Raw genomic sequence first — 19686 nt, forward strand, 5'->3', positions numbered from 1 at the left:
TGATTTGCAAGACGGTTTACCTCGATCAAGACTCGCGAGGTCGTTCACTCTTGTCCTCCTTGGCCGTTAGGTTCACAAAAAGTTTAGTTGATCTCGCTGTCTTTCAAGGGTCTTGGAAATCGGGAGCTATAAGCGCGCCATCCCATCCACCATCGCCAATATGTCGTATCTTTTTGTCTTGACTTGGAAAGAATCTTCTGGAGAAAAATGCAGTTTAAACCAAATTTATTGAGCACGCCATTCGGTCAAATTTCAGCGGTACTGAATTCTCAGTCTCGTGTCTTCAGTTTTTAAACTGGCTTCAAGCCAGGAATCACATGACAAACAAACAATTTTGCATACGAGGGAGGTACATTTACAACTAGTCTTGTAATTGGTCAATAGGTGTCACTGAGCTCTGCCCCCCTTCGGACTGGGGGCAGTCTTGGGGTTTTTCCGGTCCTGCTTTGATCACCTGTAGACTTCCTGACTTGTTCTTCAGAGGTGCCATCTCTATTGTTCCTCAGGGGCAAAGGAATGTTGACTCAGGAAAGGACATCTGTTTGTCATCTGCATGTTAAACTAATTAAGTTAACCAAGTTCCTACTGAATTGGAGTTTATTCATTATTCTTAATAAAATGATTACTACATGAGAGTAATACAGATGTATTGATGTAATACCGTATAAAAATACACTACAAACGAACCATAACGTTAGCTGTAATTGGCAACAGTTTTTAAAAAGCTGTCTGATCCAGCTAGCTATCTGTCTTTATCCAGCATGTTGACGTTAGCTAGCCTAATGTTTGGAATGTCAGCTAGCTGTGTTAATTATCCTAGCATGCTAACGTTAGCTCTCAATGCATTTGCTTTTGGTAACGTTAGCCCTCCAGTGCAATGGCAGAAACACAGCGCACCATACTGTACTCTTCCCTGGCATAAACACAGTGCACCATACTGTACTCTTCCCTGGCATAAACACAGTGCACCATACTGTACTCTTCCCTGGCATAAACACAGTGCACCATACTGTACTCTTCCCTGGCATAAACACAGTGCACCATACTGTACTCTTCCCTGGCATAAACACAGTGCACCATACTGTACTCTTCCCTGGCATAAACACAGTGCACCATACTGTACTCTTCCCTGGCATAAACACAGTGCACCATACTGTACTCTTCCCTGGCATAAAATCTACTTGCACCAGGTGCAAACTGTGCTGTAAGGTTTCCGAAGCGATAGCCTACCATAACTGTTGTGAGCGTGCTTTGTTGTATAGGCCAATAGTTATCCAAGTCAAAGTTGGATATAAGTCAGTTTGTCTCCACAAGAATCTCCCGATTATCTCTCGCTCAAACTTAATTCGATATAATGTAGACTTACTGATAAATAGCCTATTGTTGTAATGTATGCTGTTTTGCATATGCAAAATAACGATGCTATTACTAATCGCTTTTATAATTTGCCCCCTTTTCTTGTAGCCAGATCACTACATTTCCAATACTGGGACTCGGGAGGTCCAGGTCCCGCGCTTCAGGGCTCTGGGGGTGTGCAGGTCCTGGAGGACAGGTTGCAGCCAATGTCACCTAATGATATTATAAATGTTACAACACCGCCCTGTTTTATGAGAAAGTAGCCTATGTCTTAATTTAATGTCATGTTGTATGCGCAACAATTACCTCGGAAAATAAAGACGTAGTCCTACAGCACCCGTGCGGGTTTTTGTCATTTATTTATTCTCACATTGAGATCTTAACTTGATCAAACACACCTGCTGTGTACTGAATCGTTTGTCCTAAGGTCTTGTATTGCAGCGTTGTGATGCGCATATAGAGGCTACTGTGCTAAAATTATGACTACATTTCAGGGTGGGTGGAGGTGAAGATGTTAAGTCAAGTTATGTTCCTTTCATAATTTACAACTCCAAATAATTGTAATTCTGCAAAACATTCTGAAAGTTGTGTAAGGCTTATCATCACTGTGGCATCTGCTCCACATAATGTTGATCATCCCAGCACCTCGATCCGACCCAACTTCAGGAAGCATTGCGCATTTTGGGATTAAACAGCTCCAGTAGCGATATTCTATTATAACCAGAGGGCATTACAATAACATTCAAAACGAGATCTATTGACTGCATGACCTGTTAGTCTCCAGACTCCGGAGTAGGCTATACCCCTTGACCGCTGCGCTCACGGAGTCGTGGTGCACGGCCCTCTGTCTCCAAACTCATCGATTATGTTGAATCGCTGCGCTACGCATGCAGTCTTACACATATTAGTAGGATCAGTAGGCTAGCCTATATGTAGGCTACATCCCCAGCCCCTTTCTGCAAAATGTATTGTGTTGCCTTTGTATGTGAAATGAGCTATAATGATTTAATTGATCTGACCAATAATCAGTTATTGCAGTGGTATTCCGCTCGATTCCTTTATATCACCACAACTGACAGATGTTGAACCCAGAACAGTAACGTTTCAGTGTTCAACTGGCTTTGTTGGACACCTACTAAGATAAATAACGTAAGACTGGTGAACAATGCGGATGTTATGTCGGTTTCACAGCGCAAATGATCTGTCTTCTGGCAAGACCCACAATTGCAATTATTTGACTAAATAGGTACTGTTCGTAGCTGGCTGAAAGCTATCACGTTAGTCTAATAGCCCAAGGCTTGCGTGGCCGGCTGCAGGGTGCTTTTTCCTCTGTGTCGTGGGGGAGACGTGTCGTCGTTATACTTTTATCGTACTTTTCCCAAATAGGCCTAATGCAAATTCGAGGATACGGCCTGTTAGGTAGCGTGTATCTTTATAATGTTTGGGGGTTAATATAATATTAAGGACTTTGTAAATGCCCCTGGTAAGCAGCTAGAAAAATGGCTATTGATCTGGCTGTTGTGCGATCTAGCTCGTGTTGTCTAGCTCGGAGCGGTGGTAGCTATGGTAACGGGGCACACGCCTGTCAATCAGAATGATTCCAGTTGGTCATTTGCTCAGAGAACTGTCAATCAGTTGTTAATAATCACGCCCAGTTTTGAGTGAGTGAACTTTTTGAGTGGCAGATTCAGACCTCTAAAAACATGTTTTAAAAGAATTTGTATGGATGAATTCTGAAATAGTTAAACACATGTGTTTTGTTGTTGCCTAAAGATACCTGGAAAGTGTTATATTGAACCACCATGTTAATCCTTTAAAAGAGGCGACCGACACATGATCATTATCAGAGATCACATGAGATCATGGCTGCCAGACCAACTGCTCCCCCGGCGCTGCCCACCATAAATGAGCCAGAGGTCATCCAGCTGGCTCAAAAATTGGAGATGTTCAACGTGAGTGATTAAGAGTAAATTGTAGTAGGCCTATTTATGAAGAGGGTGTTCGTGATAATTAGGCTACTGCGTTTATGCTATCACGCATTTGTAATTGGCGTTGACAAATTAGGCTAATGGTTTGGATAGCCTACGTTTATAACACGTGCTATGACTGCATGTATCATATGCTTGCACTATTTATAATTCGCATGAACAAATTCATGGTTTTGATTAGACCATAGTGGCCTGCGTTAAACCACGTGCATTATTTGGTGATGGCATTTCCATCGAATTAATTCAATTTGTCATTTGTCGTCAAAAAAGTAGGCCCCTAACAGTAGGCTAGGCTCGTGGTTAGGCTATTGGCTGTAATGTTTTCACATTTTACCTTTTCACATCTAAACACCAAACTATCAACATACAATGTTGTTTTCATTAAGTTAGTCGCTTGAAAAAAAAATAACATATTGACATTAACATTGTAAAATGCAGCGCTATGTTGAAGATTAGCAACCAAGTTACAAACCGACAAACGCAGTTACTGTATATTTAAAACCCGGAATTGTTTACAACATGTTTACCTACAAAGTAGGCTACATAGATGTCACCAAAGATAGTGTGTTTTTTATACATTATAGTTTTAATAAAAAAAATAGGTGACATGGCATTGGCTAAGGAACAATATACAGGGTAATATATTTGAATTTACAGAGTAAAAATTGCATGAGGAGAGCAGGAGATTGATCTGCAAGTCTTAAGGGGAACCTTGGCTGAGGACAGGGTGGGAGGTTCACCGGGACAAGTTACCAGGTGTGCTACAGGAGACAGGGAGGTGTTCACAGGACCTGTTTAGAGTAAAAGGGAGAGATACTAGGGAGGAGGGAGGAAGACAGGATTAGTATAGCATCTAAGCAGACATGGGGGTCATCTATCAGGCCCAGGGTGGTCTGCGTGTGGCAAACATGTGTTGCTGTTGTGCATCAGGCAAATCAATGTTACCTGAAGCATGGATCCAGTGTACATTTTTGTTCCTTATTGTGTTATTGTTTTCCCTTTTTTCATTCATGTGTCCTTAAATGTATTGTTGTGTTTTTTACAGCTACAAATAATGAATCCGTGGGCGACAAGGGAGTACCTCCACTCGGAGGGTCATGTACTGGCCACAGAGGTACTCCAGGCGCTGATCCGCCACGTCAGGTGTGCACGTGCCCGTGATCAGCGCCTGGAGTACCTGGAGGGGCAGCTCCTGGAGACCTCTGCTGTGTTTGGTAAGTGTTTATGTCATTGAATGATATTTATTTGTTGACTTTAGATTCGATTTTTCCCAGGCTTTGTTACTGTTTGAAAATTACTGATGTTATTTTTCTCTACACCATTATACTACTGTTGCACTTTGAGTTCTAAAATATAACAATAATACATTTACTTTTTATACTGAAAATATTAATGACATATCTCAACACAACATAGAGTGGATTTATTGTACTCTACCATCAAAAAATCTCAATGATGAAATAGCTGGCATATTGCCTATAATCTGTGTGTGCCAATTTATATAAGCAGCTTGAACATGGCTGTGAGGTGCAGTAGGCATAGGGCCTATAGTTTGCTGTTACATAGCCAATAGGTAATAATTTAATGATATGAGGTTATTCACCTCATCCACAGTTTTGTGAATTGTTTTGAAATGAATTTGACAATAGCTGTGGTGTTTACTTGAGTAACATTTAGAATGTATTTAACTTCCAATTACAAGAAAATATCAGCTGTGAATTACTATACAGGAAATCATGACACAACTGATTGTCTGTTTGTGTAGGCTATTTTACAAGATAAGGCATTGTGAGTGTTTTTATTTTGTGGGCAATGTCAACAATTTTTCCAGAACTAATGTTTATTCAATATATTATTCCATGTGAATCTCAGCTGACAGCGATTTTGAGGAGGCAGCACAGGGAGAGGACCATGCCACTGCGCTCTCTCGTAAGTGTCCAGCGAGTGATGAGGTCTGTTGTGTTGAAGTTGTCAAGTTTGATTCGCCATGCCTGTCTCCATGCCTTTGTGTGTCTCCCTTGTTTAGTCAGGGGCGAGGTATACGCGTTAAGTGTGAATTATGCCTCCATGTTGAATCGATTGTGTAGGTTATGGGTTGCTAGCCGTAGGTCAGTCGTTATGGCTTAAGCTAAATTGTAGCCTGACGTGCACCTTCCCAAAAATATAACTATGCGTCATGGTGATGTCAATCAATCAATCAATCAAAGCTTTATTTGTATAGCGCATTTCATACCCAGAGGCAACACAATGCGCACAATGCGATGTGGTTTGTAACACATGAACGTAGAAGCATAAATGACTGACAGCGCTGTAGGGTACAGGCGTTCAACCATAAATCACGCTTAAGGTTGTCTGCCTATAGCCTACTGAGGGTGGAGCTGTAGTTTTCAAACTTTTTCATAGTTGCAGTCACCATCCTTACCATACTGCAGGAATAATACAGAATGTATAGTCTCTTTGTGTTTGGCGTAGATATATCATATTGAATGGGATTTATATGAGGGGTATTATTGCCAATGTACACATTAGTACTGTTTATGCTGTGTTTATCAACCCAACACCATTAATAAAGGTGTTGTATCTCACAACTAATGTTTTTCTTTCTGTTTACATTATGATTAATAGAGTGCATTGAACCGATGGAGGCTCCAGTGGAGCTCCCCTCTGTAGAAGGAGTCCCTGTGTGAGTATTGTTTTGCAATATCTACCGGGAGAAAGTAGTGTTGCAGCCTACAGTAAATGTCAAGGGGAAAATTAATGGATTGGATGTCCAAAATACTTTTTCTTCATGTGATTTTGAAGTGTCAAAAACAGTGGCAGGTAAAATGCAAATGCCTAGGAGAGCATAGAAGCCGGGTATTGTAAGTTGAAGGGGTGCAGGGAATTACTTTAAATGTAGTTGCATGGGTGAAATGACCGCTCCTCTGCATTTGTAATGTTAAAGGAAAATGCTCGTTTTTGACAACCTGGACCTTATTTACGACATATTATAAGAAGTTTGACTCACCCAGATCACTTTTGTGCATGCAGCATGGCCATCGACAGGAAGTACCTCCAGGTAGGCCCCCGCCCACCTGCCACACTCTTCTCTGTGGTTCACTTGTGTCCTTTCCTGCGAACAGTACAAGTTTTCTGTCAAAGTGACCCAAAAAAAGTGTTTTGCGAAGCGATTGATGGTGTTTTGTGCATTTGTGGCTTCAGGAGAAATCCCTCACTTCTCTAGCTGAATGTTGAATTCATTGAAATTGATGGAATCTATTGAATACATTTTTTCATTGAATAACGTGAACATGTATGAATGTGTACATGTATTCATTCATTTCTTAATATGGCATGTTTGGTAAATGGACTGCACTTATATAGCGCTTTTCCACCTTAGCGGCACTCAAAGCGCTTTACAACGGCCTCTCATTCACCCATTCACACACACATTCACACACCAATGGCGGTAGCTGCCATGCAAGGTGCTAACCTGCTCATTGGGAGCAATTTGGGGTTAGGTGTCTTGCTCAAGGACACTTCGACATGTGGACAGTCGGAGCTGGGATTCGAACCGCTGACCCTTCGATCACTGAACGACCCGCTCTACCAACTGAGCTACAGCCGCCCCGTGGTCATCCATTTTGATCATCCCTTTCCTTCCCTCATCCCTTCCCACCCAGCGGTTCCAGTGGAAGTTCCTGATCGTGGACGAGGGTCACCGGATCAAGAACATGAACTGTCGCCTGGTGCGCGAGCTGAAGATGCTGCCCGCGGACAACAAGCTGCTCCTCACGGGCACGCCGCTCCAGAACAACCTCGCCGAGCTCTGGTCCCTGCTCAACTTCCTGCTACCGGAGGTGTTCGACGACCTCCGCAGGTAGGCGTCCCCTTCTGGTGGAGTGTTGTCAACATGTGGCCGTCGGTGTCTGGTTTAGGCCACTGGTTGGGGGGTATTTAAAAGTCTCACTGAAACGGACGTTTGAGATCATCTAACTTCCGTAGTTTGACGTATTCCTGACGCAAACAAGCTATGAGGGCGGGACATATGTTTAGAGGAATTTGATTGGAACATTGACAAGTGGACGGGTTTTAAGAACTTTAGACAGATTCGATAGAAGGATAGCGTTGATTGACGGGTGGATGCCGTGAGATTATTGGCCTAAAATCTAAGGTACCTGTTGTCGTCATTGCACGTGACCTACCGTTTTCCAGGAAGTAAGAAATTATATACTTCGATATAAAATTCTGTAAAATTTTTGGCATACATCGTTGAATAGGTGAACACTATGACCAATTATGTGAACCAAAATGGGACAGAATGCTTTTTTCATTTCAGTGCGACTTTAAGGTGTCTGAACACGGCCACAACCGCACCAACCAACTCCCAATACCCAACATTCTAAAGTTGTCAGTTGTTGTTAGAATGTGGGAAGTTTAAAATTCAGCTGCAAAATCCATCCAACCAACGGCAAGAGTCACGAACAAGCATGGCACACCAATCCAGCAGACACCTTTAGTGTACAGAGATTCATTTTTGGCTGCAACCAGCAGTTCTATAGCTTGTTCTGTCAGTCGGTCCACAAAAATGTTCACAAACATGCGAGTTTAGCTATTGTGAATTTGCGCTTTTTATTTTAACTGCTGCAATGGCCATGATCTCACTCACTGCAAAGGAAACGAACAAATTTGATAGAGGAAAAAGTGAGAATTATGTCTTAATGTTTATTTATTGTTGACATTTACTTATTGTTTACGTTTCCTATATTTTGGGTCGATCATTCTGAGGATGTCGTTGTTGTCGTTGTTCTCTGCAGCTTTGAGTCGTGGTTCGACATCGACACCATCATCAGCTCGGACGCCGAGAACATTGTCGCCAACGAACGCGAGCAGAACATCCTGAACATGCTTCACCAGGTACTCCACCCTCACCAGCGGTCATACCAGAGTTACAGGACAATGCTCGTTTTTGACAACCTGGACCTTATTTACGGCATATTATAAGACGTTTCACTCACCGAGATCACTTTGGTGTAATTCGGAGGCCTGTAGAAGAAATTTCAAATCCAGCGCGAGCCAAGTATATCCATGTAATGGCGGCGGACGGGGCACCGAGAATGCAGCTTCTAAAAATCTATTTTCTGCCACGAAACGGTTGTTTTCATCAATCTGTCTTCATGAATCGCTAGTTGTGCTTGCATAGAGCGAGGGCTTGTTGTGGTTTTTCACATGCCTCTGTAATATGATCTTTAGAAACGTCTTTAGAAACGAAATGGCTTCCCCACTTGCTCCAGCACGCATGCGCACAGCGCACAAGCGTCGCTCCAGTTTAACCGTCTTATAATATGCCGTAAATAAAGTCCAGGTTGTCAAAAACGAGCATTCTCCTTTAATCACCAGTGTCAAGTCACTCTAGGCCTGAACTTGAACTTTATTTCCAGGTTGTGGTTTGTGTGTCTGGGACCCTTGTCATGTGACCCCCTTACGCCTTCTGTCTCCGCCCCCAGATCCTCACGCCGTTCCTTCTCAGGAGGCTGAAGTCTGACGTGACCTTAGAGGTGCCGCCGAAGAAGGAGATCGTGGTGTACGCCCCCCTCACCGCCAAGCAGGCGTCCTTCTACACGGCGGTGGCCAGCAAGACCATCGCCAAGATGCTCGGCCAGGAAAAGGTTAAAGTTCAAATCTACCTTCTCTTCTGACTGGGGGTTTCAATGTCAATGTTCCAATTCTCCAAAAAGCACCCCCCCACGACGCTTTGACATGATGTAAACCGTTATTGGGATTTGAAAACAGTATCTTAACACAGGGTACCCACGGGTCATGGTATTTCTGGAATATCATGGAATTTTAATTAGATTTTTGGCCCAAGTCATGGAATATCAGGGAATTTTGTTAGCATTTTCAATTTAAAAAAATAAAAATGATAATATTTTCCATGCAGTATTTTTCTTTATCAGGTTATTTAACGCGTTTCCTGTATTGCGTGAGTGGTTGTTGTTCAGCAAGCATTTATCCTCTTCCCACAGTTTGTCTGTGCATTACAGGTCATGGAAATTCAGCTTTTCAGTCACTGGAAGTCGGGGAAAAGTCAGGGAATTTGACATGTGGCTTAAGAGTGTGAACCCAGTGAACACGGTGTGTGTGTGTGCTCTCTGTCCAGGTGGAGGCCCCGGTGGAGCTGACGCCCGGCGGCCGGCCCAAGCGACGGGTCAGGAAGCCGGTCAGGTACTCGGAGACGGAAGACGACTCTCCCCACGACCTGGAGAAATACCTGGAGAAGCTCCAGAAGGAGCTGGAGGCGGAGCAGAGGTCTGTAGCAGCTCCCTCCGTGTCGTTAGCTCCTGCTCAGTGGAGCTAGTGGAGGCTGCGCACCCAAGCCCAAGTTAACATGTCAAACATTTAGACCAGCGTTTCTCAACTGGTGGGTCGCGACCCATAGGTGGGTCGCGGAGCCGTTTTGATTGGGTCGCGGCCTCGTGGGCGGTTTCCCTTTCTTTTCTTTTTTAAGGGATTTAAAAATATATATTTATAGAGAAAATGTTGGGTTTTTATTTTGCAGGACACACAATTCAATAATTTCAATAATTTATTTATGAGACATGACAGGAAGTGGGCTAACCTTGGCGTGGGCCAATGTTGTGTTATGTGTCACGGACTTTTTCTATTTTTGCTGAATAAATTTGAGTGCTGTGGAATAAATTTGGGTCACGACTTTCTCCCCAGCTCTGGCGCAGTAGTGGAGGTTCAGACGCCCCTCGACGCCCAGATCAACCTGAAGCTGCGCAACATCCTCATGCTGCTGAAGAAATCCTGCAACCACCCCTACCTCATAGAGTACCCGCTGGACCCCGCCTCTCAGGACTTCAAGGTAATGTCCCTACCTCATAGAGTACCCCCTGGTCCCTACCTCATAGAGTTCCCCCTGGTCCCTACCTCATAGAGTTCCCCCTGGTCCCTACCTCATAGAGTTCCCCCTGGTCCCTACCTCATAGAGTTCCCCCTGGTCCCTACCTCATAGAGTTCCCCCTGGTCCCTACCTCATAGAGTTCCCCCTGGTCCCTACCTCATAAAGTTCCCCCTGGACCCTACCTCATAGAGTTCCCCCTGGACCCTACCTCATAGAGTTCCCCCTGGACCCTACCTCATAGAGTTCCCCCTGGACCCTACCTCATAGAGTTCCCCCTGGACCCTACCTCATAGAGTTCCCCCTGGTCCCTACCTCATAGAGTTCCCCCTGGACCCTGTCTCTCAGGAGTTCAAGGTAATGTCCCTACCTCATAGAGTTCCCCCTGGTCCCTACCTCATAGAGTTCCCCCTGGTCCCTACCTCATAGAGTTCCCCCTGGTCCCTACCTCATAGAGTTCCCCCTGGTCCCTACCTCATAGAGTTCCCCCTGGTCCCTACCTCATAGAGTTCCCCCTGGTCCCTACCTCATAAAGTTCCCCCTGGTCCCTACCTCATAGAGTTCCCCCTGGACCCTACCTCATAGAGTTCCCCCTGGACCCTACCTCATAGAGTTCCCCCTGGTCCCTACCTCATAGAGTTCCCCCTGGTCCCTACCTCATAGAGTTCCCCCTGGACCCTACCTCATAGAGTTCCCCCTGGACCCTACCTCATAGAGTTCCCCCTGGTCCCTACCTCATAGAGTTCCCCCTGGTCCCTACCTCATAGAGTTCCCCCTGGACCCTGTCTCTCAGGAGTTCAAGGTAATGTCCCTACCTCATAGAGTTCCCCCTGGTCCCTACCTCATAGAGTTCCCCCTGGACCCTGTCTCTCAGGAGTTCAGGGTAATGTCCCTACCTCATAGAGTTCCCCCTGGTCCCTACCTCATAGAGTTCCCCCTGGTCCCTACCTCATAGAGTTCCCCCTGGACCCTGTCTCTCAGGAGTTCAAGGTAATGTCCCTACCTCATAGAGTTCCCCCTGGTCCCTACCTCATAGAGTTCCCCCTGGACCCTGTCTCTCAGGAGTTCAGGGTAATGTCCCTACCTCATAGAGTTCCCCCTGGTCCCTACCTCATAGAGTTCCCCCTGGTCCCTACCTCATAGAGTTCCCCCTGGTCCCTACCTCATAGAGTTCCCCCTGGACCCCGCCTCTCAGGACTTCAAGGTAATGTCCCTACCTCATAGAGTTCCCCCTGGTCCCTACCTCATAGAGTTCCCCCTGGTCCCTACCTCATAGAGTTCCCCCTGGTCCCTACCTCATAGAGTTCACCCTGGACCCTACCTCATAGAGTTCCCCCTGGTCCCTACCTCATAGAGTTCCCCCTGGTCCCTACCTCATAGAGTTCCCCCTGGTCCCTACCTCATAGAGTTCCCCCTGGTCCCTACCTTATAGAGTTCCCCCTGGTCCCTACCTCATAGAGTTCACCCTGGACCCCGCCTCTCAGGACTTCAAGGTAATGTCCCTACCTCATAGAGTTCCCCCTGTCCCCAGCTGGGTGATCATGTCAGCCTGCTTCTTTAAGTAGAAAAATGGTTTGCGCTCTTTTCAACTAGTTCAAAAGAATATATTTTTGAACAGGCGGATAAGCCAAATGGATTTAAGATTTAAAACAGAAAAAAATGCCCCGTTTCATACACACATGGGAATGGCAATCTGACACCACAGACGTGACGGAACAAAGTATGCATGGTTTGGTCAGATACAGTAGTTTTGAGTCGGTCTGTCATTGTGATGTGTCTCTAGATTGACGAGCAGCTGGTCCAGACTTCCGGAAAGTTCCTCATCCTGGACAGAATGTTGCCCGAGCTGAAGAAGAGAGGCCACAAGGTACAAACTTGTCACATGGGTACAGATTTAGTTTGACCACTTCCTGGACCAGCAGCCCCAGATGTGAGCTCTTGGGGTTTTGTGTGGCGTTTGTGGGCAGGTGCTGGTCTTCAGTACGATGACGACCATCCTGGACCTGCTGGTGGACTACTGCTACCTGCGGGGGTATCAGTACAGCCGTCTGGACGGCGCCATGGCCTACTCCGACCGAGACCACAACGTGAGTCCCCGGGACGCACACACTCAGGGCTGTTCCTGGCGCAGAATGAGGCGGTGGGGGTACTGTGTCTGGGGGGTCTGGGGGAAATTTTGGGCATCAAAAGCTTCATTTTCTGCATTCTGGGGAATTTTCTATACACTGTGTGCTTTATTAGCTTGTCTGCCTAACTATATTAGCCTACATTATCCAATTTCATTTATTTATTTTTAAATAACAAACAGGCTAGAACATTTGTGAGCCTCGTAATTCTCTATGCGTACACTTGAATCACTTATTTGTTTTAAATGACCATTAAGCCCCTATTACCGTGCGTGCAATTCGAAAAACGTATTCAATTACCACTTATAACAACGATGTGTTAGTAATATGAATATAGTGATCTGAGTATAGTTTACTACACCCATGAGTTTACTACACCCATGAGTTTACTACCCATGAGTTTACTACCCATGAGTTTACTACACCCATGCGTTTACTACCCATGAGTTTACTACACCCATGAGTTTACTACCCATGAGTTTACTACCCCCATGAGTTTACTACCCCCATGGGTTTACTACACCCATGAGTTTACTACCCATGAGTTTACTACACCCATGAGTTTACTACACCCATGAGTTTACTACACCCATGAGTTTACTACCCATGAGTTTACTACCCATGAGTTTACTACACCCATGAGTTTACTACCCATGAGTTTACTACCCATGAGTTTACTACCCCCATGAGTTTACTACCCCCATGAGTTTACTACCCCCATGAGTTTACTACCCCCATGAGTTTACTACCCATGAGTTTACTACCCCCATGAGTTTACTACACCCATGCGTTTACTACCCATGTGTTTACTACACCCATGAGTTTACTACACATGAGTTTACTACCCCCATGAGTTTACTACCCCCATGAGTTTACTACACCCATGAGTTTACTACACCCATGAGTTTACTACCCATGAGTTTACTACCCATGAGTTTACTACCCCCATGAGTTTACTACACCCATGCGTTTACTACCCATGAGTTTACTACACCCATGAGTTTACTACACCCATGAGTTTACTACCCATGAGTTTACTACACCCATGAGTTTACTACCCCCATGAGTTTACTACCCCCATGAGTTTACTACCCATGAGTTTACTACCCATGAGTTTACTACACCTTTGAGTTTACTACCCATGAGTTTACTACCCCCATGAGTTTACTACCCATGAGTTTACTACCCATGAGTTTACTACCCCCATAAGTTTACTACCCCCATGAGTTTACTACCCATGAGTTTACTACCCATGAGTTTACTACCCATGAGTTTACTACACCTTTGAGTTTACTACCCATGAGTTTACTACCCATGAGTTTACTACCCATGTGTTTACTACACCCATGAGTTTACTACACATGAGTTTACTACCCCCATGAGTTTACTACCCCCATGAGTTTACTACACCCATGAGTTTACTACACCCATGAGTTTACTACCCATGAGTTTACTACCCATGAGTTTACTACACCCATGAGTTTACTACCCATGAGTTTACTACCCATGAGTTTACTACCCATGAGTTTACTACACCTTTGAGTTTACTACCCATGAGTTTACTACACCCATGAGTTTACTACCCCCATGAGTTTACTACCCATGAGTTTACTACCCATGAGTTTACTACACCCATGAGTTTACTACACCCATGAGTTTACTACCCATGAGTTTACTACCCATGAGTTTACTACACCCATGAGTTTACTACCCATGAGTTTACTACACCCATGAGTTTACTACCCATGAGTTTACTACACCCATGAGTTTACTACCCCCATGAGTTTACTACCCCCATGAGTTTACTACCCATGAGTTTACTACCCATGAGTTTACTACCCATGAGTTTACTACACCTTTGAGTTTACTACACCCATGAGTTTACTACCCCCATGAGTTTACTACCCATGAGTTTACTACCCATGAGTTTACTACCCCCATAAGTTTACTACCCCCATGAGTTTACTACCCATGAGTTTACTACCCATGAGTTTACTACCCATGAGTTTACTACACCTTTGAGTTTACTACCCATGAGTTTACTACCCATGAGTTTACTACCCATGTGTTTACTACACCCATGAGTTTACTACCCCCATAAGTTTACTACCCCCATGAGTTTACTACACCCATGAGTTTACTACACATGAGTTTACTACCCCCATGAGTTTACTACCCCCATGAGTTTACTACACCCATGAGTTTACTACACCCATGAGTTTACTACCCATGAGTTTACTACCCATGAGTTTACTACACCCATGAGTTTACTACCCATGAGTTTACTACACCCATGAGTTTACTACCCATGAGTTTACTACCCATGAGTTTACTACCCATGAGTTTACTACACCCATGAGTTTACTACACCCATGCGTTTACTACCCATGAGTTTACTACACCCATGAGTTTACTACCCATGATTTTACTACCCATGAGTTTACTACCCATGAGTTTACTACCCATGAGTTTACTACACCCATGAGTTTACTACACCCATGCGTTTACTACCCATGAGTTTACTACACCCATGAGTTTACTACCCATGAGTTTACTACACATGAGTTTACTACCCATGAGTTTACTACACCCATGAGTTTACTACCCATGAGTTTACTACCCATGAGTTTACTACACCCATGAGTTTACTACCCATGAGTTTACTACACCCATGAGTTTACTACCCATGAGTTTACTACCCATGAGTTTACTACCCATGAGTTTACTACACCCATGAGTTTACTACACCCATGAGTTTACTACCCATGAGTTTACTACACCCATGAGTTTACTACCCCCATGAGTTTACTACACCCATGCGTTTACTACCCATGAGTTTACTACACCCATGAGTTTACTACCCATGAGTTTACTACCCATGAGTTTACTACCCATGAGTTTACTACACCCATGAGTTTACTACACCCATGCGTTTACTACCCATGAGTTTACTACACCCATGAGTTTACTACCCATGAGTTTACTACACATGAGTTTACTACCCATGAGTTTACTACACCCATGAGTTTACTACCCATGAGTTTACTACCCATGAGTTTACTACACCCATGAGTTTACTACCCATGAGTTTACTACACCCATGAGTTTACTACCCATGAGTTTACTACCCATGAGTTTACTACCCATGAGTTTACTACACCCATGAGTTTACTACACCCATGCGTTTACTACCCATGAGTTTACTACACCCATGAGTTTACTACCCATGATTTTACTACCCATGAGTTTACTACACCCATGGGTTTACTACCCATGAGTTTACTACACCCATGAGTTTACTACCCATGAGTTTACTACACCCATGAGTTTACTACCCATGAGTTTACTACCCATGAGTTTACTACACCCATGGGTTTACTACCCATGAGTTTACTACACCCATGAGTTTACTACCCATGAGTTTACTACCCCCATGAGTTTACTACCCATGAGTTTACTACCCATGAGTTTACTACACCCATGAGTTTACTACCCATGAGTTTACTACCCCCATGAGTTTACTACCCATGAGTTTACTACCCCCATGAGTTTACCACCCATGAGTTTACTACCCCCATGAGTTTACTACCCCCATGAGTTTACCACCCATGAGTTTACTACCCCCATGAGTTTACTACCCCCATGAGTTTACTACCCATGAGTTTACTACCCATGAGTTTACTACACCCATGAGTTTACTACCCATGAGTTTACTACCCATGAGTTTACTACACCTTTGAGTTTACTACCCCCATGAGTTTACTACCCATGAGTTTACTACCCATGAGTTTACTACACCTTTGAGTTTACTACCCATGAGTTTACTACACCTTTGAGTTTACTACACCCATGAGTTTACTACCCCCATGAGTTTACTACCCATGAGTTTACTACCCATGAGTTTACTACCCATGAGTTTACTACACATGAGTTTACTACACATGAGTTTACTACACATGAGTTTACTACACCCATGAGTTTACTACACCCATGAGTTTACTACACCCATGAGTTTACTACACCCATGAGTTTACTACACCCATGAGTTTACTACACCCATGAGTTTACTACCCATGAGTTTACTACACCCATGAGTTTACTACCCCCATGAGTTTACTACCCCCATGAGTTTACTACCCATGAGTTTACTACACCCATGAGTTTACTACACCCATGAGTTTACTACCCATGAGTTTACTACCCCCATGAGTTTACTACCCCCATGAGTTTACTACCCATGAGTTTACTACCCCCATGAGTTTACTACCCATGAGTTTACTACCCATGAGTTTACTACACCTTTGAGTTTACTACCCATGAGTTTACTACCCATGAGTTTACTACCCATGAGTTTACTACACCCATGAGTTTACTACACCCATGAGTTTACTACCCATGAGTTTACTACCCATGAGTTTACTACCCCCATAAGTTTACTACCCCCATGGGTTTACTACACATGAGTTTACTACACATGAGTTTACTACCCATGAGTTTACTACACCCATGAGTTTACTACACATGAGTTTACTACCCCCATGAGTTTACTACCCATGAGTTTACTACACCCATGAGTTTACTACACACCACGTTTTATGTTTTACTCTACTTTATTGAGTTTATTGTTACAGGGATGGTGTCAGATCATTTTCAACTGTAGTCCCTTGGCAGGTTATAAATAAAGGGTAAATACTGAAAATGACAATACAGACAGATAATGAGCAGGCAATGAACACAGACAGAGCAGTATGATGCAGACAGTGTAGAGGTTTAAAGATTGAAATTATATTATGCTTGTTAAAGTCATAAGTCATATATTTTTGTTCTATTAATTAGTTGTTTTCTAGCTGTGACTCAATGCACCATTCACATTATATCCAGAGAAATATGTGGCCTTGATGAAATGTACCCAGATCTGTATGTTGATAACTGCTGCACATATGGCGCTTGTTGTGCTGCTGTATGAATGTAATCTGAAGGGAGTACTATACTCTTCAGAGAGATGTTGTAATGACTCTGTGTATTGTTTCTCTCCATGCCGCATATAAAATAAAGAATTTTATACCTGAAGCCACAAAGAGTGAAGACTGAGTTTTCTTCCACAAGAGCAACACATGACAAGCAACACTGTAAAAGAGCAGGATTACCCATGCCCTGTACAACCCAACCTGTGATGTTGAGTGATAATCTACCAAGACTTTTGGGGGTTTCTTTCCCCAGCCGTTTCTTTATGGGAAATAGACTTCTTGTCCCCCATGGTGTCACATGACTTGCAATACTGAGCTTTGGACACAAACTGGCTTCATGCACTGGGTGAGCAGTGGAATGAATGGGCAGCCATTGTTCAATGCCATGTCCAGTTATCTTAATATCCATGCTAGACCCCAGTAGTGGACAGGTAGACAGAGTTGTGACACATGGGAAGGGACAGTGGAAAGATTGGATTCTATCTTTCAAACTGAACAGTGCTTGGGAATATACCCTTTTCCCACCATTTTGACAGCAGGGCAAACAGGTGCAATTGATCAAATTAATTAAGGTCCTATTCTATTATAGTCTGTCAGCCATTCCAGTGAGCCTGCATGCATAATATTAGGCCCCTGGCCCACCTAAATCCTACATGGCACAGGACATAATTACTGTTATTGATTACACCTGTTTACCCTACAAGATGTCAAAATGGCTGTTGGGAAATATAGTCTATATTGGTCACAGGAAGCGTACGATTCAACTTGCATATAGTAGCAGCTGGTAACATTTCTACTGATTTATTACATTTGATTTTGGTGGGACAATTGTAGTCTTGGTGTAGCCTAGGCTACAAGCTTTCTCAGTCACAGCAACTTTGTAGCAGTTGTCGAACTCAGCTCTCAGTTGCTGAATGCCAGTTTATGACATCAGTTGCTGATAAGGAGAGAGACCCTGGCGAAACCTCCATAGGCTACCAGAGCAACCTGCAAATCTTATGACTTGCCTCCTCTACAACTTCCTGCATTGAAGAGAAATGGCGACGGGTGGTTTAACTCGGGAGCAGTTCGTCTGTTCAATCTGTCTGGATGTCTTCTCTTGCCCAGTCACCATTCCCTGCAGGCAGAGCTTCTGCCAATAGCCTACTGCCTAGAGGCCTACTGGAGCAGAGGTGAGTGCAGCTGCCCTCTCTCGAGATCGTTCCCTCAGCCTCCTGAACTGGCCATCGACCACATTCTAGAAGCTCTGGTGAACAATCTTAGTCTGGATGAGTCATACCTTGAACCAGCCACAACCTCGGCTTCTCTAAAGAAATGCCTGTAGTAGCAGATCTGCCCGAAGTTGCCAATGTGTGTGAAAAGCACGATGCGCCACTATCTCTGTTCTGCATGAATGACCAAACTCTGCTGTGTCCAAAATGTCTGCCTGTCAAGATCACAAATCCCAGATAACTCTACCTGCTGAAAAACACATCCCCAAAATCAGTGTAAGGAGTGAGAGAGGTGAAAAGGGCTAGAATTATTGATATTCAGACACTTATAATTATATCAAAACTGAATTGAGATTAATCTTTGTAAGACTTTTGAAGTCCAATGTCAAGGAGTTTGACTGTCTAGTGTCAACTGATATTTCAATGTCAATTCGTAGAGCATGAGTAAAGCTAATGTCTTGTTTATTTTCAGCAATTGCTGACGGAAAGAGCTGCTTGTTATAAAGAACAAAATGTACTCAGTAAAGATGGAGATTCTCAAACCAAAGACAACCATGGAAACTTTTAAGGTGAAGTCATGCAATATCCTCCACTGTTTTCCATATACAAATATTATTATAAAAATAATAATACAGATGAATGAATGAGAAATAGGCATTTGTTGGATGTGCAGTCCTTCATTGAGGTGGCAGTCTCATGGAAAGGTGTTTTGTTTACACTTTTATGTACCCACTGCATGAACTAACATGTGGGATTGGGTAAACCTTCTTTTCTGTCCCATTCAGTACTACTGCCCTCTAGTGGTGCTCGCCAGGAACTCCATAATGAACTGTGTCTCATATTACCCATCTCTCCTGTGCCTGTCAGACAGCTGGCAGACTGCAGTGAGAGGATATGGAGAGCGGTTTCACCATGCTGATGTCGGCTGTGGATGACGACGAGTGTTGGCCTCCATGGCAGAGAAGGAGAGGATAATGCTGCAGAGAGCTGATGGTGAGCTGAAGGAGATGGAGAAGAAGGGAGGAGATCCCCAGATGCTGCTTCAGGTGACTTCCATTTCCACCTTATTTCATCTGATAATATGAAATAAAAGCTCTCATTGGATTTGTCAACATTTTGTAAATGTATCTTTGAATTTTAATACTTTGTATTAAA

The 19686-nt window shown here is 43.8% G+C and overlaps 1 protein-coding gene across 1 annotated transcript; it reads left to right on the top strand.

Annotated features, from left to right (window-relative positions):
- Positions 1-3218: 3218 nt before the first annotated feature.
- On the top strand, positions 3219-19466 carry LOC311328616 (lymphoid-specific helicase-like; the record flags this gene model as incomplete). The annotated part of the gene is made up of 13 exons (XM_084462561.1): positions 3219-3308; positions 4390-4558; positions 5217-5273; positions 5970-6027; positions 6375-6402; positions 7007-7203; positions 8141-8240; positions 8831-8992; positions 9484-9632; positions 10047-10191; positions 12011-12094; positions 12195-12314; positions 19317-19466. 13 exons carry the CDS (start codon positions 3219-3221, stop codon positions 19464-19466), a joined length of 1509 nt encoding a protein of 502 aa, XP_084318687.1.
- Positions 19467-19686: the final 220 nt, after the last annotated feature.

Source organism: Borostomias antarcticus, assembly GCF_949987555.1.
Source record: "Borostomias antarcticus genome assembly, contig: scaffold_101, whole genome shotgun sequence".
Classification (NCBI taxonomy): Eukaryota; Metazoa; Chordata; class Actinopteri; order Stomiiformes; family Stomiidae; genus Borostomias; species Borostomias antarcticus.